At 45.2% G+C, this 24,722-nt stretch overlaps 1 protein-coding gene across 6 annotated transcripts in view; it reads right to left on the reverse strand.

Annotated features, from left to right (window-relative positions):
* Window positions 1-23,605, reverse strand: part of grin1a (glutamate receptor, ionotropic, N-methyl D-aspartate 1a) — a 66,056-nt gene extending 42,451 nt beyond the window's left edge. For 2 of the 6 annotated variants that reach the window (XM_054744723.2, XM_054744722.2), the window contains exons 1-5: window positions 22,782-23,605; window positions 14,923-15,057; window positions 11,990-12,166; window positions 3,719-3,781; window positions 2,821-2,918 (exon numbers count right to left, since the gene is read on the reverse strand). In XM_054744723.2, coding sequence (XP_054600698.1) covers window positions 2,821-2,918; window positions 3,719-3,781; window positions 11,990-12,166; window positions 14,923-15,057; window positions 22,782-23,030 — 722 coding nt within the window. In that variant the 5' untranslated portion in view covers window positions 23,031-23,605. The remainder of the gene's footprint in view (window positions 1-2,820; window positions 2,919-3,718; window positions 3,782-11,989; window positions 12,167-14,922; window positions 15,058-22,781) is intronic. The other 4 variants (XM_054744727.2, XM_054744724.2, XM_054744725.2 and 1 more) reach the window with 3 other exon arrangements.
* Window positions 23,606-24,722: the final 1,117 nt, after the last annotated feature.

Consider the following 24,722-nt stretch of genomic DNA (forward strand, 5'->3'; position numbering starts at 1 on the left):
TATGTTACAAAGTATTGAGTTGAATTTTTGTTATTGACCAAATACTTATTTTCCACCCTGATTTACAAATAAATTCCTTAAAGATCCTGCCATGTGAATTCATGGAGTTTTTTTTTTCACATTCTGTCTCTCACAGTTGAAATGTACCTATGATGTAAATTACTGACCCCTGTCATCATTTTAAGTGGGAGAACTTGCACAATCGGTGGCTGACTTAATTGCCCCACTGTATATATATATATATATATATATATATATATATATATATATATAACCCTAACCCTGTGGCGACACATCCAGGAGCCGTCTGAGGAGAATCCCAGAATCTCACATCCTCTTCAGCTCAGAATGCGCCGATATGATTACGCACAAGCGTGACGCATCAACCCGGTCTCACAGTCAGACCGGGTTGGGCCTGTTCAGGTTTACGCAGACAATCTTTACATTTAGAATTGGCATACAGATGTAAAATTTATGCAGTAAAATATAAAGCTTTTTATTTAAATATCCAGTCATTATTTTACAAGCACAGAGAGCCGCATCAGATGGATGGAAGAGCTGCATGCGGCCCCAGAGCTGCGGGTTGCCGACCCCCGCCCTAGACCACTGGCTCCCACCCCTTTAGTTCACAAGGATCCTCTTTCCTGTCTAAGACAAGCCAGGGGCCCCCAACTCCGACTCCTACCCGCATGCACACAATTATAAGTGATTAAATATAAAAGTGTGTAGACATACAGCGTTATAACTCTTTTACAGATGTTTGGTTATAAATTATTGGGTGTGTCAGTGGGATTTCATTAATGTCTTTTTTTATTTTTACCGTGTTCTGTCTGGCTGTGAAGCAAACAGAATTGATGTCTGAATGCTGGTAACAAGACTTACAGATTTACTCTCAGGTGGAGCATCAAAGCGTCTGCTTTTAATGTCACGCCTGATACTTAAAACTTTATAGTTATTGTTTTTGAATGCTTTGTAGGGTTAGGGTTAGGGTTAGGGTTAGGGGAGGAGTCAAAGGCCCCACCTGACATAAACAGTCATACACAAACACAGTCACATACTCCCTCCCTCATGCTCACACATACACATACAACCCAAGACTTACAAAAATGCACGCCGGACACCCACTCATGCTCCCCATACACACCCTATTCACTCTGGTCCCGGTACTGCAGCACACTGGGTACAACCATCACCGGTAACCAGAGTTTGACCCTTTCTGCTGGGGTGCTGATGAGCAGGCTCCCCCGCCCAACGCTGAGCACAGCAACCTACCACCCCAGACCCCAACCAGATGGCCAGATCTCCCTCCTAGCCTCCAGCCCCAGGAAGCCAAGCAACAACAGAGGTGGCTAAGACCCCTAGTCTCCCTCTGCCTGCTCCAATATAGTGTTGTGTGATCATGAGGTGTATACCATGGCTGTGATGAGCGGGCAGTGCGGGCATCATCCGGCCTATGCCAGCTGATGCCAACGCACCATCCCACTTACACCCACAGCCCTCGGTGTATAAATGCGGTTTAAAATTGGAAGTGGGCACCGGCACCCAGGAGGAGGCTGAAAGATCCCATTGCCAAATGCTGTTGAATGTGCTCACTCCCAAGGCCCTAAGTGTGTGTTTGTGTGGAATGTCGTCAGTGGAAGTGTATAAGGTGCAAATAAAATTGGGGGGCAGGTTGCCACAGGAATGCGGGAATGGGGTCCATACCCGCACTCCCTGACTTGCCCACCCCCCAAGGTCCTATGTGTATGTTTGTGTGATGATGTGAGGGAGCAGGAGGAGAGAAATTAATGTCATTTGTACAACACATCCATCCATCCATCCTTCCATTTTCATCCGCTTATCCGGAGTCGGGTCTTGGGGGCAGTAGCCTACGTCGAGAGGCCCAGACTTCCCTCTCCCCAGCCACTTGGGCCAGCTCCTCCGGGGGAATCCCAAGGTGTTCCCTGGCCAGGTGAGAGACATAGTCCCTCCACCGTGTCCTGGGTCTTCCTTTAGGCCTCCTCCCTGATGGACGTGCCCGGAAAACCTCACCAGGGAGGCGTCCAGGAGGCATCCTGACCAGATGCCCGAGCCACCTCAACTGGCTCCTCTCGATGTGGAGGAGCAGCGGGTCTACTCCGAGCCCCTCCCGGATGACCGAGCTTCTCACCCTATCTCTAAGGGAGAGCCCAGCCACCCTGCGGAGAAAATTCATTTCGGCCGCTTGTATCCGTGATCTCGTTCTTTCTGTCACTACCCAAAGCTCATGACCATAGGTGAGGGTAGGAACGTAGATCGACCGGTAAATCGAGAGCTTCACCTTCTGACTCAGCTCTCTCTTCACCACGACAGACCGGTACAACGCCCGCATCACTGCAGGTGCAGCATCAATCCCCCTATCGATCTCACGCTCCAGTTTTCCCTCACTCGTGAACAAGACCCCGAGATACTTAAACTCCTCCACTTGGGGCAGGACCTCATCCCTGACCCGGAGAAGGCATTCTACCCTTTTCCGAATCAAGACCATGGTCTCAGATGTACAACATAATCTAACCTAACAAACTCAGCACATACAAATTGTGAGGATCCCCTGCAATCTTGTAGGGTCCCCCTTGGGGGGTCACGGATGCCAGGTTGGGAACCCCTGCCCATCTTTGCCAACATTAGTTAGCTTAGTTAGTTAGCAACATTTAGTATTTCCAGAATTGAGTCTTCACTTCTGTGGTAAATATAAATCCAGGGACCCTGAGGCTGATTTACGTTAGGGTTACGTTTGAAAGAATCACTGTTTCATGTCTAGATAAATTAGAAAATGTGGATCAAATCTGTTCCAAATCTCACCTTGCAGACAGGATGATAACTCGGGCCTCCAGCTCTTTGGCCTCCAGCAGCAGGGCCGTCAAGTTTGTCTCCTGACTGAACTGTAGGACTTTCTCTGCCTGTGGTTGGGGCATAAGAAAGGTCAAGCCAGCTACTTTTCCCCAACCACAGACACCATGCTGCCTCGTTACCTGCTTGGTTCGAGCTTGGCCAGTTTTATTTGAAAACGAGAGACAGAGATAAAAAGGAAAGCGATCCAGGGGAACCGGCTGAACTAAAAAAATAAAAAAGCTTGAAGGGGAAAAAAAAGAAAAACTTTTGCATTTGTTGGCATGCAAACTGAGGGTTATCAAGGCTCCAAAGAAGAACGTGCATGTGTTAGGTAGAAGGGAAGAAGAAGGTCAATGCAACCAATAACTGAAGACAGGTGAAAGGGGTCAAGGGAACATTAGCCCTCCAAAAAAAATAAATAAATAAAATAAAATAAATAAATTCATAAACTGCTCAAATTAAGGAATTGCTACAGAACTGAAGGAAGTAGCATCTGGGATTTCTGAGTCCCACACTACCGGTTCTTCACAAAGGAATGGACTTGCAAACTCTTTTGTGTGTGTGTGTGTGTGTGTGTGTGTGAGTGAATGTGTTTTGAGTACATGCATTCCTTTATCGAAGGAAAAAATGAAAATGATAAAAGCGGGTCGCTGTTTTCTTTTATTTTTTTCTGTTATGACTGGAAAAATACAACTTTTTTCATAACATCATTCTCTATTTAAATCATAGGGACATGTCTCAAAGTAAAAAAAAGACGTGCTACCAAGAGAGGGACATTTCTGGGTCGGCTGGTGACTGGTTTGGGCTGGTTTCTAGTTGCTACGTTTGGAAAGTTGGTGGGCGGCGTGCATTGACCATGCAAATATACCTTGGGTCCTCGCTTGTTGTCATAGGACAGTTGGTCGAGGTTTTCATAGTTCCTTTTTTTATTCTGATGAGTAATGTGCACAGAGAAAATATGCAGACACAGAAAAATATTATAAACAGTTGAAAATGGAGGGCAGTAAAGCATTCCTACAAATCTCCACTTTTCTGCTTCAAATTGGGATCTTTAACATCAGGGCTTGCAAAAAAACATCACTAAAAATGCTCCAAAACCATCAAAGGTCTTACCAAATATTAGTAATAATAATTGTTTTTAAGAAAACAACAGGAAGTAAATGTTTAACAACTACGGTCTCTGAAAAAGCAGCATTTCAGCTTCTGAAGTCCAAACATTGTTCATTATGGAAGTGATTTGCTGCCACACTTACAAAAAACCAGCCGCATTGCTTTCTGATGTGAGGAGTTTGTTGCTAAACTCATCGATCTTAGGATATACTTTTTTCATTCAAACGGATTGTTTTCAGACATGCGAGGCACATTTGAACAACAAAATGATCATTTCTTAACATTAAAATGATCACGTCTGATTAATGAAACATTCATGTCTGAACTCTTTTAAAGTTGGAAGAACTAAATTATCTAATTTTGCAAACAAAAACTTATTGCGCACAAAAATAAGAATGATCATGTTTGAACAGCACACATTTTATTGTTACGTAAAAGTTAAATATTGTGCTTAAAAATGGCAAATAAGTTAGTCTATAGTAGATGTGGTCAAGAGGATGTGCTGCGGTTCTAAACGAGCTTCAGAACGGGGAAGAAGGGTGATTTAGGTGACGTTGAACGTGGCATGGTTGTTTTTAGTATTTCAGAACCTGCTGATCTTCTGGGATTGTCACACACAACCATCTCTAGGATTTACAGAGAATGGTCTGAAAAAGCAGTCCTGTAGGTGAAGATGCCTTGCTGATGCCAGAGGTCAGAGGACCAGACTGGTTCGAGCTGATGGAAAGGCAACAGTAACTCAAATGACCGCTCGTTACAACCAAAGTATGCAGAAGAGCGTCTCTGAGCCCACAACACGTGGAACCTTGAGGCGGATGGGCTACAGCAGCAGAAGACCACACCAGGTGCCACTCATGTCAGCCAAGAACAGGAAGCCGAGGCTACAATTCACACACTCACCAAACATGGACACATGCTGTCTGCTCTAACGGCTCTCCATTTCTGCTGCGACACTTGGATGGTAGGGTCAGAATTTGGCATCAGCAACATGAAAGCATGGATCCATCCTGCCTTGCATCAACGTTTCAGGCTGGCGGTGGTGGTGTAATGGTGTGGGGGACATTTTCTTTGCACACTTTGAGCCCCTTAGTGCTAACTTATCACCATGGCAACGCCTGAGTTTTGTTGCTGACCATGTCCATCCCTTTATGAGCACAGTGCACCCATCTTCTGATGGCTACTGCAGCAGGATAATGCACCAGGTCATAAAGCTCCAATCATCTCAGACTGGCTTCTTGAACCATGAGTTCACTGTACTCAGACGGCCTCCGCAGCCACCAGATCTCAGTCCAACACAGCAGCTTTGGGATGTGGTGGAGCGGGAGAGTCTCATCATGGATGTGCAGCCGACAAATCTGCAGCAGCTGTGTGATGCTGTCATGTCAACGTGGACCAACATCTCTGAGGAATGTCTCCAGTATCGTGTTGAATCTTTGCCACGAAGGAGTAAGGCAGCTCTGAAGGCAAAAGGTGGTCCGACCCGGTACTAGCAAGGTATACCCAATAAAGTGGCCGGTGATTGTGCTTCCGTACTTCCCTGCAGCCAAAATAAATGAATGGGAGTCTATGAGCTGATAAAGGTGATTTCTGGTCCCGTTTGTTTGTGTCATGGACTTTACAAAGTATGTCTGTGACCTTTAAAGACACAAGAAAGAGCTTCTCATCGACAGGCGGCTAAAGTTCTTTTAGCGTTTGTGTGAAAATACGTACGGGACTACAAATGTTCATCTCACCAAATTGATGCCATCAGACCCGGCCGGGGAGAGGAGGAGAAGGAAAGTGGCTGTGAATTTAGCGAGCTTCCTTCTTCCAGGACGACAGAAGGAGCATCAAACATGGATAAAACCGCCATAAATCTGGCCATGTGGTCGGCTACGCTGGGGGTGAAGAGGTTCTGTGGTGATGTGCCACACCTGATTTGTAGTCGGTTTGTTTACGAATTTTTACAAGCCTCATAATCTCAAACTACATGACAGACATCATGGAAACTGTGTGATTCAGGGCGTAAGCAAAGCAGACCAGAAAAAAACGTGTATCCTTGACAGGGAGGAGTTTTTGTGTGAGGTTGGGCGGCTGTTCCTCCAACCTGGCTGAGCTGCCTTGGGGAGTGCCACAGGGATCGATTTTGGCCCCACTATTATTCTCCTTATATCTCCTACCCCTGGGTGAACTATTCCGCAAGCATGGCGTGTCATTCCATCTATATGCTGACGATCGCCAGGTCATTTTTCCAGTTAGGCGTGGTGGTTTATGCACCATTCAACCTCTGCTGGACTGCCTGGAGGACATCAAGCTATGGTTGGCTCAGAACTTCTTGTGTTTCAACGAACACAAGACTGAAGTAATTCTGTTTACTCCACCAAAGACCCCAGGAGGTGCCCAAGGGCTTGATTTTTCAACACTGGCACCGCATCAGAAGGCGGTGGTCACTAACCTAGGGGTAAAGCTGGACACAGAGCTCAGATTTGAGGCTCAAGTGAACGGAATCGTGAGGTCTTGCTTCTTTCATCTACGCTGCATTGCGAAAATTAAGCCATTTCTGTCACACAGTCATTTGGAAACTGTGATCCATGCCTTTGTTACCTGCAGGCTGGATTACTGCAACTCGCTATATGCGGGGCTTAGGCAAGCTCCAGTAGCACGCCTCCAGGTGGTTCAGAACTTGGCTGCTCGGTTGTTAACATCTACCAGGAGGTCTGAACAAATTACGCCAGTCCTACGTGCCTTGCATTGGCTCCCTGTCTTTTATCGCATCAGGTTTAAGGTCATCCTGTTTGTGTTTAAGGCGTTAAACTCAGGGGCACCTAAATACCTTTCTGACATCATCCACCGACATGTCCCGGTGCGTTCCCTTAGGTCAGCTGACCAGAGACTATTAACCGTGTCCAGGTACAGCCTGAAGTCTGGTGGGAGTCGTGCCTTTTCAGTGCTCGGACCAAGTCTTTGGAATGAGCTGCCAGCCAACGTAAAGCAGGACAAATCACTGGAGACCTTTAAAAGCCGACTAAAAACACATCTCTTCTCATTGGCGTGTGGACATTGAAGTTGGGATTGCATGGGCAGCATCACTTTGAATGTGTCTGGATCTGATTCTGGAAAAGGACCGATATGGATTGCAAACTTGTACTCGGGATTTCTCATATTTTAAATGGTTATATGTCTGTTTTATTGCTGTGACTTTTATTGGTGTACAGCGCTTTGTTTGTCCGTTTTGGGCATGTGAAGGTGCTTTATAAATAAAGTTGATTTGATTTGATTTGGCTTCTATTCATTTCAAGGTTCTTAAAACCAGCCGGTTTTATTTAATTCTGTTTTAATATGTTGTGAGTTATAATATAAACCACCTGCTGCTGGGGTTGGCTGGCATTTTTGAAGGAATCTGGAGTCCTCCAATTTTACTTCTGCAGTCGAGCATCAATATTTCACTCGTGGTTCGTCGCGATTTGCTCTTTAAGTCGCTGACGTCCAAAGCCTCTCTGCATAAAACGAGCAGTGGCGGATTTAGCAATTCGGGGGCCCAAGGTGAACACAGACATGGGGCCCCCTTACACAAAATTTTCGACAATCTTACCTTTATCTGGATTTGCGACTCTCCCCTCTTCTAACACCAGTTATCTTCCCTTTTTATTAGTCCTCCTCTTTTTTCCTGTCTTTCTCTCCCTTTGAGTGCTTTCTTCTTCCTGTCAGTGCTCCTGTGCTTTTGCCTTACTTTATTTTTTCTTCTATTTTCCATTTTGGTCTATGTTTTCCTCCCTTTAAACATTTTCCATTGTCTTTCCTTTCTGCTTCCTTTTGATGTTTACATCGAAAAACGGCGTCACTTTCAGAAGTGAAGATAAAAGCTTTTATGAAGCACGCTGCTTCTTTCTCTTACTGGAGCCACCAGGATAACTCCATGTCATGGCTTTGAGTTTGTTACGAACGCTCCCGCCTCTCTTCTGCTTATCATTTGTGGTCTTATGGCACTTGGGAAACAACCATTTGGTGCATTACCGCCACCAACTGGATTGGACTGGAATGACTACCAACCACTTCCTGTTTGTGCATCACCGTCGTAAAGGAATAGTCCATTGTGGCATTAACAGAGGGGTGCCAGCAGTCAGGTCTAGGGGGCCCCAACATGAGGGGGCCCCAGGCAGCCGCCGACCTATGCCTAATGCTAAAACCGCCACTGAAAACGAGTCATAAATACGATCTACCAATCTATGTGGAACAATAGTAGAAATTAGAGCGCGGTTCCCCAAAGGCAAAGTCTCGATTTGTTCATCTTGTTAAAACAATGAGAAGCATCACAGGTAATGTATGTATATGCTTTTTACTTTATGTCTGGGTTTTGTTCTCAAAATGACTCCCGCCAGTTTTATTTGAGATATTGCTGGAGTCATAGTTAACTAAGATGAGTTATTTTAGACCTGTAGACACCAGAATAAAGTATTTTGTGTTTTCTCCCTAAACACAGTTTGATATCAATAATTTACAGCTTCTGGAACGTGTCAGCAGCTCCTTGCCCCGGGCTTTCTCCTTCCTTTACAGCAGATTGCGTCATTCTTTTAAAGGAACCTCAGTAATTCCCTAAACTTTTATAGATGTCGTCTTTTACCGACATTACTGTGAAGTTAAACTGATCGATGTTTTCTAAATCTGTCAGGAAACGTGGGAACGGCCAGTTTTCATGGCAATGACTGAACGTTTGAGTGAATTTTAACAGTTTATCGATACACAAAACGACTAGATGCTATTAATGTTTGTAGATCCGGTTTTGCCTCTTTGTTGGGACAAATAAAAAGATTACTTGCAGGCATATTTACTTTATTCTTCCTGAGTCTGTGGCATAAATATTGCTGCATAAATCTGGATACATTTTCAAATAAATCCTTCTCAGCATCTCCCTAAAAAAGCTCAAACAGGCACGGCGGTCGCTTCTAAATATATTCATAATTAAAGTCTCACAGGAGGAAACATTTCAATAACTTCTCTCCGCCATGGCGGGGAATCGGGGGCACAGCTGGGCTCATTTTGAGATCCAAATGGAGATTACGCAAGCATAAAAGGAGCTACCCAGATTCTCATCAGAGCCTTTTGTCTTTCAGATTGCAGGACGGGAACCTCAGCAAGATGACTTGAAGACATGCAAATAGTTGTAATGAGCCAACGTGATTTTTCTAAACGTTTGAAGTGTTTTCCTGTTGGTGGCTCAAACCAAGCAGCTTTTACTTTAACTGTGACTTCCTCTGCGAGCAGCCTCGGGTGCGTGTCGTTCTCAGCGGCTCTCTGGCTTCTGATTTAATTAAATCTCTGAATCAAGACTCATTTCACTCGACCACACAATTACAGCAAAGAGCCCCAGAGAGGAACGGGCGTCGCACTGTAAAAACGACGTCTCAGAGGGATCTCCTCTGATTGGAAGGATGTTGTGGACGGTGATTTTTACTCTTTTCCTGAAGGGCACCCAACCTGGGGAACACGCTTCAGCTCCAAGTCCAGCTTTTCACTGACCTACATAAAAAGCTGAGAGCAGATTTGAGTTCGCTGTGTCCAACAAAGCAAAAACATCTCAGAAACACGTCCTAATCGACCTGACAGGAAACGCTTTACTTCAACCACTAAACTCAATGTTAACATTTAATGGGGTCATTCAGATCTTTTCAACCATGTTTCTGTGGAAAGGTTATAAACAGCGAGCACATACATTCAGCTCTAGATTGCAAAGCTAATGGGAGTCTGAGCGAGGCGGAGAATAAAGTCAGATTAAAAACATCTCCAGTCTAAAAAGGGAAGTGTTGATGACAACATTATAAGCCTTTACACTGGCACAAGCTTTGAATCAGAAGTTCTTGTGATAAAAATATAAAACTCCTTCTGAAAGTTTCCCAGGCTGAACCAAAGCTGTTCCCATAGCTGCCGCGACTGCTGGCGGCCATCGTGGCCGTGTCCTAATCTAGGGGCTGCATCCTCAAATCACAGCGATGCAACAAAGGGTGTCAAAGTTTGAAGGTTTCTCCAGATGCGGCTCGTAAATGCGTCCTTATTCAGTTTGAATGTGGAGGATGGGCCTGGTGTAGCTTTTACACACGTCTCACGGTGTTCTAATTAGGGATCCAATCACATGATCAGAAATCAGGCCCAATCCCGCGGTTTTCAAAGGATCTGGAATCGGGTGGAAAAGATCGGATAAAATGTTAGGAAACGACAAGCGTGAACGTTTAAGTTCATCCTGAGGTCGAAAGTCTCAAGTGGAATACCAACGGCTTTCATTTGAACAGGTTCTACTCCATCAGTACTCGTTGTTTCATAGACGACAACGCCGTCACAAGTTTCAGCAGGCAGGAATTCAGACACCATAACACGTAGCAGGCTAATGCGGAGCTAATGTCTGCAGTTTGGACGGATTTTAACTGGACTACAACGCATCACAGACAGTCGTGCAACAGCCACTTGTCATTTGTGCATGTTGGCTATTTCAAGTGCTGGAAAAGATGGAGCTGCGCTCAACTCTACAAATCTGATTCGACATTTAAAAGCAAACTTCATCTTTCTCTTTGGGCTTCTCCCTTAAAGCTTTACATCAGCAACTCACATTTAGTTAAAGAGCAAGTCGCCCCCTACCAGAGCCCTACTCCACTCCCACTTCCTGTTTGAAAAGTGCAACAAATGCTGTTGCCTAGCAGACCGAGAGGGCGGAGCCGCTAACAAATACACACACACACACACACACACACGGGCTCACAACGACATTGTGACATCATATGGTACCAGCTAACGTTCTAGGGTAGCTCTTAGCCAATAGCGATGGCAGATTTAAATTCTACTGCAGTGCAGAGTTTTTACCTGACAACGGCACAACACTGACAGTTTTAGGCAGAAAATTAAAATTTTAACTAAAATGCACTAAAGTGCGAAACTCAATGCACGTGTCTGCAGCACGATTAGACACGCTTTTATACAGTTTATCAGAAAAAAGTAGCTTTGGGGGTGACTTGCTCTTTAATGTCTGCCATCTTGAAAAAAAACCACCCTGCTCAATTCACTGCAGCAACTCGAACAAAAACATGGAGCAACCGAGAGAAAGATTCATTAAAAAAAACAAAGAGAAATTGCCAACAGACAAAACAGCCAAGCTAGCAGCATTTATTGGACTGCCTGTCTGTGGCAGCAAACGCTGAGTTTCGCTGGCGCCATGGTCTGAGTCGCCTTCTGCTTACTACACGCAGCTTTCAGGTGTTGTGCAGATACGATGCTGACTATTCAAGAGTACGTAGGGCTAGTTCCCTTCATTTCCAAAGTCCTAGCTAGAGGGCTAGCTCTGTAGCCACCATGGTTCACACCTTTTGAACATGGCTGGTGTGCTTAGACCTCCAACAATGTGGCTGTTATGGTAAATGTTTATGCCTGTCAATAGCTGATGCTAAAGCTAACTGTGTTAAGTAAATAAACATTTCATTTGAAATTAACTGCACTGTAGGCATTGTGCATAAAACAACATGAAGACTTTTAGATTCAACTTGTTGAACATCACAAAAATCCATTTTGGCCTTGCTTCAAACAGCCATTAGCTTATCAATCCAGTCTTTCTTTCTCTCAACTGAGGTTCATCGAAGAGACCTCTACATAAAACGTATAAGCTGTGCACGCTTTTTCCACAGCACCAGTTCTAAAGATCTGAGCTATTACTTTGAGTCTGTGATGGTTTGCAAAGCCCCGTGTTAAAGTCCACTATTTGGCTCCCAGTGTGGACAGACACAAGATAATTTGGACTATGGTGAAAAGCAACGTGAAGATGAGCAAATAAACATACAAACTTTTGTCCGATTAGACCACATTAGACGCTGTTGATGTCTCTGGGAATGTTAGCCAATGTTTACACAGTGATGAGAAAGAGATGTGTCCAGACAACAGAAAAGGAAACAGTTACACACACAGAAGAGCTCTGAGCTTTAAAGGCCTTAGACTCTCTCTCTCATCATGATCACACACTCCTGAGGAGGAAGGGAGGAAAGGATCGGGAGGCCACGGAGCCGGAGCATCTCACCTTTGTCTCTCTCTCCTCCAATAGGGTCTCGAGCCTCTTTTGAGCAGCCCGCCCCTCGTGGTCATCGCTCACGATCAGGATGATGTGGTTCCAGTTAAACTCGCGCATCAGGTCAAACCAGACATGGGCTTGGTGGGAGTAAGGAGGGACCGTCCTTAGGAAGGACAGATGGATGCTCTGAGGATAGATTAAGTGATTGTTAGTATTTAATTACTGCAGTCAGTCGCTGTTTCCCTCAACACTCATTTAGCTTCTACAAGTAATGGAAACAACAAGGTAAGGGACAACGATGGTGGCCTTCATTCACTTTGGTAAAAAGACGTTTTTTAAGCAGAAATGGTCTTTTATGCAGCACCTCTCAAGATAAAAATCACAAGAACAAAACAAATTCATGAATGTAAAAACAAAATAAAGAAATTAAAAGATGACTAAATTGTTTTTAAAAATGGGAAAACTGTGATTAAAAACATGAGGAAAGGAAAAAAACAAATAAGGAAAAGGTAATCAGTGGATCCCGGGAAAGGCAGAAATGGAAGAACGAGCTGAATGAAGAGACGAAGAACCGAAGGTCACGCAAAAACCAGCCTGAGCTGTGAGGACTGAGTATTGTAATAATAAATGCATGTACATTATTATGATGATGATGATAATAATAATAATTATTATTATTATTACTAATACTGCTACTGCAATCATGTTCACTCATTAAATAATCTAAATAATTTAAACATCAGAAAAACAACTTCAATATTTTTCACAAGCCTCTAAACCAGAGACGGTGTGACAACAGGAAGCCTAGGCTCCTCCCCTTCCTGTTGGCTCGTGGGTCCCTAAACGACGATATAAAACTATTTTCTAAACCACTTAGCCTTACACCCTGCTTCACACATTGTCACGTTGTGTGCCAAGAGGAGGTTAGGACCCAAAGATGCAGAGATTCCAGATGACACAGGGTGGGTAGAAATACCGTAAAATACTTTATTCCCAGAGACATCAACAGCGTCTAATGTGGTCCAATCGGACAAAAGTTTGTATGTTTATGTGCTCATCTTCACGTTGCTTTTCACCATAGTCCAAATCTGAGACCATGGTTCTCGACCGGGAAAGGGCGGCTTGCCAACTACGGGTCGGGGGAGAGGTCCTACCTCAAGTGGAGGAGTTTAAGTATCTTGGGGTCTTGTTCACGAGTGAGGGTAGGAGGGATCGGGAGATCAACAGGCGGATTGGTTCGGCGTCTGCAGTGATGCGGACGCTGAGCCGATCTGTCGTGGTGAAGAGGGAGCTGAGCCAGAAAGCCAGGCTCTCGATTTACCGGTCGATCTACGTCCCAATCCTCACCTATGGTCATGAGCTTTGGGTAATGACCGAAAGAACGAGATCACGGATACAAGCGGCCGAAATGAGTTTCCTCCGTAGGGTGGCCGGGCTCAGCCTAAGAGATAGGGTGAGGAGCTCGGACATTCGGGAGGGACTCGGAGTAGAACCGCTGCTCCTCCGGATCGAAAGGAGTCAGGTGAGGTGGTTTGGGCATCTGGTCAGGATGCCTCCTGGACGCCTCCCTGGGGAGGTGTTTCGGGCATGTCCTGCCGGCAGGAGGCCCCCGGGTCAACCCAGGACACGTTGGAGAGGTTTCATCTCCAGTCTGGTCCGGGAACACCTTGGGGTCCTGCCGGAGGAGCTGGTGGAGGTGGCCGGGGAGAGGACGGTCTGGAGCTCCCTAGTTGGGATGCTGCCCCCACGACCCGGACCCGGATCAGCGGAGGAAGACGACGACATTATTAAAGAATAAATCCAAAAAGGCAGGGAGCCAAAAACAAAATCAAAAGGTCCTAATAAAAAAACCTGGAGATGTCCAAAAAACAAAAGAAACTAAGAGATACCAAAATCTAGAGAGGGGAACGGGGCAAGGGTGGCACAAACAATGACCCAACAACTAACAGAGACACAGACAGGGTTAAATACACTGGGGCACGATGGGTGGAAGATAAGCTGCAGGTGCGTGGGGAGAGAAACCTAGTGAAACCAATTAACCAATCAGGGAGAGGAAACTAACATGACCTAAGAGCAAAAACTAAACCTAAAGACAAGAAGAGCAAACCACCAAATAGTTCCTGAGTTTCTACCGCTGCAGCTCGCCGCTCCCCATGAGGACGGGTCAAATGTGGAGATAGAATTTCGCCAGTGAGTGATGACTTACGGGACTTTTACTTTAACTATACAACAGGATTTGAAAATAACTTTCATCCTCTGACTCACTCCCAATCCTTTTTTGGGGCAGTTGTAGGTGGGCGTGGCTTAGGCTCCCTAGCAGTCGCTAAGAAGACCAGCATCAGCAAATATAAACAAACAAATCAAAACCTGAATCATACAGTACTCAATACGAGTAATGATACTACATGACATTATTACCCAAGTAATGGTAAAAAGTACAATGAAAAAACTAATACTCAGAGTAAAGTGTTACCAGTATCACGAGTAACTGGTTACTTCCCACCTCTGCTCCATTTTAATGAAACATATATATAGATAGAGGAATTCAAATCAAAGTAGTGGAACGATTCTTTGACAAAACTGCTAATCAGGAACGTACTGGTGGGAGATAATCATCGGTCCTCGTACAGTATGTTTTATACTTCTACGGAAACAGAACACATGACTGTTTTGTTATTTCTTCACCAGATTTCTCCTGATTTACTCCACGGATGACGTTAAAGTTTCATTTCCGTGGCTTCGTAACATTCCTCTTAAGAGACGTTATTAACGGCAGGCTTTCAAGTTCCATCTGGAAAACCACTTAATCACAGCTGCCCTAATGGACACTGATGGGACGTTTAATCTGGAAGCTTCTGAAGACACCTCAGAGGAGCTCCTTATTCCTCCCCTTCACTCTGTTTCTCTCTCTCTTTACTCCCCCGTTTACATCCATCACTCACCTTGTCAGAGTAGATGGACATGCGGGTGGTGAGCCCAACCACCGGGATGCGGTAGAAGCCGGCGGTGTAGGAGACGGGCGTCGGAGTGAGGTGGTCACTGGACTGAGGAGGGTGACTCACCAGGATGGCGTAGACCTACAGGGACAGGGGGAAGAACGCTTTGTCATCCGGCCTCTGCAAAACACCACCCAGACTCTGGAGTCCAGCAACCAACCTGTAAAGTTAAAGAGATGCTCTGTTTCCTTTCAAGGAACCAGACATTTCTGAATGATATTCTGTAGTGGTGCTGATAAAAATTCTTCTGGTTTTTCTAAAGTTCCTTCAGAGCTTTCATTTGGACTGTGGCTCTCATATTTAATTCAGGTTCTTGTGTCTTAGAGCTGTTCCAACTCTGTTGTTCCAAATCCTTCTCAAACCAATTCTGACCTTAAAGGAACAGGTTGGAGCATCAGGATTAGTACCCTCATCAGAAACCTACCTTCTCCAGTCTAAAACATGCCTACTGCCCCCTGGTGGAGGATCTGCAGGTGGATCTGCTGGAGGATCTACATGTGGATCTGGTGGAGGATCTACATGTGGATCTGGTGGAGGATCTACATGTGGATCTGGTGGAGGATCTACATGTGGACCTGGTGGGGGATCTAGGATCTACATGTGGATCTGGTGGAGGATATACATGTGGATCTGGTGGAGGATCTACAAGTGGATCTGGTGGAGGATCTACATGTGGACCTGGTGGAGGATCTAGGATCTACATGTGGATCTGGTGGAGGATATACAAGTGGATCTGGTGGAGGATCTACACATGGATCTGGTGGAGGATCTACAAGTGGATCTGGTTGAGGATCTACATATGGATCTGGTGGAAGATCTAGGATCTACATGTGAATCTGGTGGAGGATCTACATGTGGATCTGATGGAGGATCTACATGTGAATCTGGTGGAGGATCTACATGTGGATCTGGTGGAGGATCTACATGTGGATCTGGTGGAGGATCTACAAGTGGATCTGGTGGATGATCTACATGTGGATCTGGTGGAGGATATACAAGTGGATCTGGTGGAGGATCTACATGTGGATCTGGTGGATGATCTACAAGTGGATCTGGTGGAGGATCTACATGTGGATCTGGTGGAGGATCTACATGTGGACCTGGTGGAGGATCTAGGATCTACATGTGGATCTGGTGGAGGATATACAAGTGGATCTGGTGGAGGATCTACACGTGGATCTGGTGGAGGATCTACAAGTGGATCTGGTTGAGGATCTACATATGGATCTGGTGGAAGATCTAGGATCTACATGTGAATCTGGTGGAGGATCTACATGTGGATCTGATGGAGGATCTACATGTGAATCTGGTGGAGGATCTACATGTGGATCTGGTGGAGGATCTACATGTGGATCTGGTGGAGGATCTACAAGTGGATCTGGTGGATGATCTACATGTGGATCTGGTGGAGGATATACAAGTGGATCTGGTGGAGGATCTACATGTGGATCTGGTGGATGATCTACAAGTGGATCTGGTGGAGGATCTACATGTGGATCTGGTGGAGGATCTACATGTGGACCTGGTGGAGGATCTAGGATCTACATGTGGATCTGGTGGAGGATATACAAGTGGATCTGGTGGAGGATCTACACGTGGATCTGGTGGAGGATCTACAAGTGGATCTGGTTGAGGATCTACATATGGATCTGGTGGAAGATCTAGGATCTACATGTGAATCTGGTGGAGGATCTACATGTGGATCTGATGGAGGATCTACATGTGAATCTGGTGGAGGATCTACATGTGGATCTGGTGGAGGATCTACATGTGGATCTGGTGGAGGATCTACAAGTGGATCTGGTGGATGATCTACATGTGGATCTGGTGGAGGATCTACATGTGGATCTGGTGGATGATCTACAGGTGGATCTGGTGGAGGATCTATATGTGGATCTGGTGGAGGATCTAGGATCTACATGTGGACCTGGTGGAGGATCTACGTGTGGATCTGGTGGATGATCTACATGTGGATCTGGTGGAGGATCTACATGTGGATCTGGTGGAGGATCTATATGTGGATCTGGTGGAGGATCTAGGATCTACAGGTGGATCTGGTGGAGGAACATCCAATTAATTTCTAAAATCAATCAAAAACAAATATTATTAATGAACCCTTTCAGGGTTTAAGGGGCAGAGTCGGATCTTAGATCCTGTTGTTTTTCTGCGTTTATACTTTTTTGACCTTCATAGACATTTAATCTATCTTTAATTTTTGATTGTTTGAATGAATGAATGAATGAATGAATGAAATTTCTTATTGAAGATCACTAAAACCTCTTAAACACACATTTGTTTTAGAAAATGTGGTGATTCTAAAATTAAATATTGTTTAAAAATATGAAATTTGAACTCAGTAAAAAAAACTAACACCTTCATGGATTCACGGTTTCCTAACCCATAACATTATGTACTGCTGATGGAAATATCTGAAGACCACCAGCTATTGTCTGATTTTGTGCCACACACTGAGCTTTTATATTTATAACACTTAAAAAACATTTATTAATGATTATTTCAGATTATAATAGGTCCCTTTGAGTTTTTAATGCAGGCTGAACATTAAAAAAAATCTCCTACACCTTGTGGGATGCAAAAGTTTGGGCACTTCATGATTTTCATGTATAAATCGTTGTTTCCTAAAATAAAACAAATCGGTTGAATATATAATTTAGGAGACACACACAGTGATATTTGACAAGTGAATTGAAGTTCATAGGATTTACAGAAAGTGTGAAATAACTTTTCTAACAAAACCAGCCATGTGAAAAGAGTGAACTCATTATTTAGTAGGTCCTTCTTCTTCAGAAGTAACAGCCTCTAAATGCTTCCCGCAGCTTTCAGCGAGAGTCGGGATTCTGCCTGAAGGTAGTTTGGACCACTCTTCTTTACACAACAGTTCATTCAGGTTTGATGGCTTCCGAGCCTGGACAGCATGTTAATCATGAAGATAACAAGGCTGCTCAAACTTTCACATCCCAATGTATCTCCTGCATTAGCTTCTGATAGAAAATAGATGGTGAAATGCTAGGGTCTGAAAAGCCTGACACTGTGACATCACACTGTCACTAACATTCATGGACTCACCCATCTTGATTCGCGATGGGGAGGGTTGTTGTTAGTTTAGCATCCAGAAAACAGCAGAGAATGTCTCAACTAGCAGAAGCTAACTGTTAGCATTAGCAACTCCACCATACAGCAGAACTCCTCCAGGCTTGTGTTATTAGTGGAGATAAAGCATCAATGTTGCAGAGCAAACTGAGTCAGTTGTAGAGTTGTGTTGCTTCATAGCCAATCAGAGGAGAGATGTCCAAATATCAGGAAATGAGCTCAGCAGTGATGTGGTTCACTTCTGGTTCCTGGAAATGGTGCACCGGTGTGCCCCACCCCGGGGCATTTCTAGACACCACTGCAAATGTATTGAGTGTTTCACGCCTTTAATGTGCTTCGTATTTCTGCTTCCTGTCCAAGTTTATTTGCAAATCATGTCAAACTAAAGTTCACAAAAACAAACCAGCTAAATGTGAACTTAAAACAAATTTGGTGGAAAAAAAACTCAATAAATTAAAATAATTTACCCACTGAAGGACAATAAAGATATTTTCTATTCTAAGGAACCAAATGACTTTTTTTTTTTTTGGTTATTCCATTCAAGGTTCGTTTCATTCTGGTGGTGATTTAAGTTCTGGTACTGGACTTTCTGTCCCTGCAGCTTATTTTGTTTCACTTATTTTAACCCAACATTAATCATTTAAAGCAGTCACTTGTTGCCTTTCTTAACCACTTATGTACCGGTCCAGTTTCTCTCTTTACAAATGGATCCGGTGTCAGAACTCAGAAATGGGGTGATCATCAGCGCCAGCATGGTGGAGCAGATTGTAATACTGTTGCCTTGCAGCGGAAAGGTTGCAGGTTCTAATCCCAGCTGCAGCCTTACAGCGGAAAGGTTGCAGGTTCTAATCCCAGCTGCAGCCTTACAGCGGAAAGGTTGCAGGTTCTAATCCCAGCTGCAGCTTTTCTGTGTGGAGTTAGCATGTTCTTACCATGTATGTGATGCTCCAACAAACCAAACACATGCTTGCTAGGTTGGTTGGTGACTCTAAAAGGCCCGTAAGTTTTGTGTGACTGGTTGTCTCTGTGTGTCCCTGTGATGGACTAGACCTGTCCAGGATGTCCACCAGTGCCCCCACTGGGGATGAAGCGGTTCAGATAAAGAGCGACAGTGCATCAAAGCTGAGAACATGGAGGTTATACGTACAGGGAGGGCGATTAACAGGACGAGACACAGCTGGCTGATTAAAGCTGCAACAGCAAATCTGCAAAGGAAGCCGGCACAAATGTGTTCTCGGAGCTCTCACCCCACCGCCGGCTGTCATCCCCAGATCACGTCCACCAAATACCAGAGCCCGCAAAGCCTTTGTAGCTTTAAAGGATGCAGAACAGGTGTGAAGGCAAGGAAACGCCAGAGAGGCAGTGGAAAACATGAATTTTTAAAGAAAACAGGAACTATCAGAGGAAATTTGGGTCACAGAGGTATTTCTGATTGAGTCTCAGTGACACCTTAAAGCCTTTTCAAAAGGAAAGAAACAGGAAGCAAAGCTGAAGGTAACAAAAAAGCACGATAACCCTAACCCTCACAAACGAACCTCCGATGCTGTCAGCTCCACCTCAGCAGTAAAGTCTTATCCGCTCACTGGGACATGATTCCTGTCAGCTTCTATAAAACCGTGTTAACACGGCTCTTCCTCCACCCTGGAGAAAGTTCCCCTTCATGAGCAGCCAGCCTTTGAGCTGAACTCCAGCAGCTGATTTATACCTTGTTACATCACATGTGTTGATATTCAAGCAGCAGAAACTGCCTGCATTAAAAAACAAACACTCCCCATCCTGATGCGTCCCGCGGCAGCTGCACACCACTCCAGCTTCGGCTCAAACATCTGCTTTACTTCAGCTGAAGAGGAACTCAATTCACTGATGCTGTAAACGCAGTTTAGTCCTCGCCAACGAGAGCAACTGCTGCTGCAGAAATGTAGGAAAAGGTCTTTCTGAGCCACAGAGGGCAAGCTGAAAATGTATTGTGTGGATTTAAAACCAAACTGCCTTCTCTTCTGTAAAAGCAAGAGGTGGAGGAAGTTCTGGGAGATGGGTTAGGGGTAGGGTGATAAAGTTGGCAAAGCCCATGCAGGCATGGATTATTGGATCGGAGCGGTCCATATGGTTGGGTCAAAAATGAGGTCTGTCTTCCGAGGACTGCTGCCGGGCTTCTCCATCTGCCCCAGAACCTCCTCCCCAGCGAACGTTATCACCTAGGGGCTAATCTCCTCTGACGAAATCCTCCAGTTTAGTCTGGATTATTTTCCCGTTTCAAAGAGATCTAGTGGGTCAAGTTGATGCTTTGGATTGACGTGTTGCACCAGGATGGGAAGGCAAGGATTTCTTCTGCATCCGAGGACACGAGGAAGGCTCTGCAGCCGTGGGTTGAGGCTTAAAAACTGAGAAACCTTAATGATGTGTGTGGGAGAGACGGGAGAGAAGAACAAACTTCACGCCTCAACACGCTGCGTCATAAAGTTGTTGTTTGTGAGCACTGCTTCACGGTCGGAGCGTCCCAGGAATCCTGTCATGCATTACTTATGGAATTTGTTTAGTGAATGGCATTAAAGCCCGAGCAGACGAGGCGCAGCGCAAACACAGACTTACAACCAGCTGCACTTTCTCAGCTCTGACCAGATCCGCTGCACTCCAGTACATCTGCAGCTGCGCGCCCTGAAATGTGCAGCACTCCGATCATCTGAAATGTGCCTCAAAGCAGGGGCTATTTTTGGTCATCAGAGCAGATGGATCTGTGGGGGAAATCACTCTTAACAAGCAACACGGACGAATACGCAGCGTGAGGTGCAAAGATGGAGGTCTATCGAGTCTTCTGATGAACTTTTAGGTGTATTTGTCACGTTGCAAGGCTGGTAGGACCCAAAATGCAGTTACCCAGGATGACACGAGGCAGGAGTTGAATATATATAAAACATCTTTTTATTTTAGGATGAGCCAAACAACAAAACTCTACCCCAAAGGCTGGAAGCCAAAAATCCAAGAATCCAGAGAACGTTCTGGAAATCCAAAAACACAAGAGGCACAAGAAGACTTAGACAGAATTATCACAATGGACCGACACCAAACAGAGACAAGGCAGGGCTTAAATACACAGGGAGAACAATTAAGGAAACAGGAAGCAGGTGGAGGGAAGGCAGGTGATAATAATTATCTAAATGGAAACAGAACCAAAGGAGGACAGATAAACCCAAAGCTATAAACACAAAACCAAACTAAAGGACTGCGGAAGAACACACACACACACACACACACACACACACTGAACTGGGGAAGGACACGTGCACACACACGCACGCACACACACACACGCCGAGATGGGGAAGGGCACGCGCACGCACACACACACACACACACACACACACACGCCGAGATGGGGAAGGACACGTGCACACACACGCACACACACACACACACGCCGAAATGGGGAAGGACACGTGCACACACACGCACACACATGCCGAGATGGGGAATGGACACGTGCACACAAACGCGAGCACACACACACACACACACACACACACACACACACACACACACACACACACACACACACACACACACACACACACACACACACACACACACACACACACACAGGACCTGGGAGGAAATGCTTTTAAAAGGGCTACAAACAGAAGACACATCACTGAGATGCAGACAAAGGACACAAGAGGGCGCTATGAGACACAAAAGGGAATCAAGAGAGGGATGGAGAACATCAGGAGACACATGAAGGAAGACGCAGACGCAGACCATGACAGTATTTTGGTTTGCTGAATCTGATTTTAGAACAAAAGACTGATTATCTTCCGTTTGTAATCCTGAGGGAATATTTTGTCTCTGTTCCTTCTAAAGCAGCCCGATCACACGCTGTAAGCCGATGTGACTTGTCTGCGATTCTTGTGGAAATCTTTTAAGTTTTGAGGGAAGTTTTGGTCTCTTGCCCATCTAAAACATGCAGCTGTGACCCTGGAATAGGAATTTTTGTAGAAATGGTCGTTTTTGCCCGTAAAACTAGACTGTCTGCAGCTTTGATCCTTATTGGCTCCAGATTTTTGTGAGAGCTTTGAGCTTTTGTAGGAATTATTCATCTCTTTTCTTTGTTAAGAAGCCATACTGCACGCAGCTAATGACATCTTTAGTTTTTCAGAGGTGTTTAGTCTCTTTTGCACCAGAGACAGACACATCTCTTGCAGCTGTAACCCTGGAGAATGGGACGTAGATTTTTCTTGGAAATCTTGGTCTCTCACAAGCAGTTATGGCCATAGATAATGAGTTATAGGTTTTGTTTTTATCCATTTTCCTCCTAAAACATCCGTATTACATGCAGCTTTAACCATGGAATACTCAGAATTGTTCTTAAATTATATCCTTCTCATCTTATTTAAGAAGTGGGAAGGCATGCAGCTGTGAACCTTTAGGAATCCTGGGGAACATTTATATTTTCAGTCTAAAACCTCCTGAGCACTTGCAGCTGTCACCATGAAATATGACTTTCAGAAATCCTGAGAGAACTTTCAGCTTTTTTAGGAATTCTGTCTCTTTTCCACCTACAGCAGCTGTAATCCTGGAATTATGATTTTTGTGGGAATTCTTTTTCTCTTTTTCCCACCTGCAGCAGCCTGATCCCATGCATGCAGCTGGTGTTGCAGACATGAACAGAGCAGCTGTGTGTGATGAGAAGAGAACCGAACCTGACTGGAGATGAGGTCCTCGCAGACGGACAGGGCCATCTGGATGGCGTTGGGCTTGTGCGTTACGGAGATCGCGGTGAGCTTGAACTTGTCCCGACCGTAGACCTGATTGGCCTGGTTCACGGCATCCTTGAAGACCTGCTCGTACCTCTTCTGGCTCAGGACGGCCCCGATGTTCACGATCTTCGGCTCGCAGCCGGCCCGCGCGCAGGAGCACGAGAGGAGCACCGCCAGCAGAAGGAGACGCATGGCGTGAACCACCAAACAGCACAGCGCAGCCCGTCGCTGTTCTCCCCGGTGGCGGGTCGGCTCGGCTCGGACAGATGAGCGCAGACACGATCCAGGTGGGCGGCGTGAGCGAGGGGGGGACGCCAGAAAAGGAAGACAAAAAACCGGAGGGGGGAGAAAGGGTTGGTTATGTGCAATGCAGAGGAATGTGCATGATCGTTTTAGGGACTTGGTGTCCCGCGGGCACCCGACCCCGCAGAAAGCCTTTGGGTTCGTATAGAAAAATAAAAATGATTGCTCCCGGTTCCGAGCGGCTTCCCGCGGTGCTGTCTCTCCGTGCAGCCGCTGCTCCTGCCTTGTGTCCGGCCTGGTCTCGCCTACGCGTGGCGGGCTGGTCGCTCCGGGCTGAGCGGCTGCTGTCCTTGGTGCTGACAGCTGTGCGTGTGCGCGCGCTGCTCCTGCGCGCTCCCGCTCTAGCACAAGGTTTTTTTTTTCTTTTGGCGCGTTGGCGTGCAGCGATGCTGCTGCTGAAGAAGAAACCGATGACAGGAAATAAAGATGTTTTATTACAAAATACTCCAGAATCCTCACGAGAGCGAGGATGTGAGGGAGAGTCTCTATTCAGACTGTCTTCAGAACACACACACACACACACACACACACACACACACACACACACACACACACACACACACACACACACACACACACACACACACACACACACACACACACACACACACACACACCACTCTATAGCCCCCACCATCAGGCTCATCCTCGCAGCTATAAAGACATGAGCCGAATCAACCTCACGGTTGCCTTGGAAACAAGATTTTTGCAACAAGCGCGCGCGCTGATGAGCTCGATCACCTAATGGGAGATAACTGGTGGTTTCGTCAACCAGCAGGAAGAAGTGAAATAAACGCAGCAGAAAAATACGAGTTTTCATCTTCAGACTGAAGAAGCACAGATTCTGGTTTTCGAGGCTGATACCAAGTGGTGATTTTTATTTATTTATTTATTTTGTGCATCTTTGGGTTTCAGATCCAGATTTATTTCAACAAATAACAAAACTGTTTTTTTTTAATTAAGGATAAGATTATGAGTTTTATAATGCCTGATATTAGGTATAGCATTAATTAGTCTTTATTGATGTTGGTTCAATGAAACAGTCTGACTTTACTTTGTTGCTTTTGGCAATGGTGCATTCACAGACCCTCCCAAAATCAGATGTTTGAGTGATCGGCCAATTCTGATATCAAGAACATTTGTCGGTGCTCTAGTTTGAATATCATTTGATTTGCACTTCCTGTTGAAAACAAAAATAAATAAGCAAGATGGTGTGAGAGGTTCTCCACTCAATAATATCAGAGAAGGAGAAACAGCCGGCTGCTACCACTTCAACTTTAGGACAAACGACCAGAGTCCCGAACAGAAAAACACCGTTTGAAGTCACAGACAAAAACCTGGTAAACGGCGACTTTAGCATTTCTTCAGATTTTGTTCTGTTGTTATTTTTAAACCTCATACATGTTCTAGCTGTATCTGAAGCTGCTCCCATCAGGATTTCTGCAGAAGTCCTTCAGATTAATACATTTTCATGATATAATCACATACAGTATGTGGTTTAAATACATCACATCACTTTATGTTGAGTAACTATCACTGCTTAAGAAGTGAATCTCATCATGTCACACGGGTTTTGCTGCC

The sequence above is a fragment of the Nothobranchius furzeri genome, chromosome 6, assembly GCF_043380555.1.
Source record: "Nothobranchius furzeri strain GRZ-AD chromosome 6, NfurGRZ-RIMD1, whole genome shotgun sequence".
Lineage (NCBI taxonomy): Eukaryota > Metazoa > Chordata > Actinopteri > Cyprinodontiformes > Nothobranchiidae > Nothobranchius > Nothobranchius furzeri.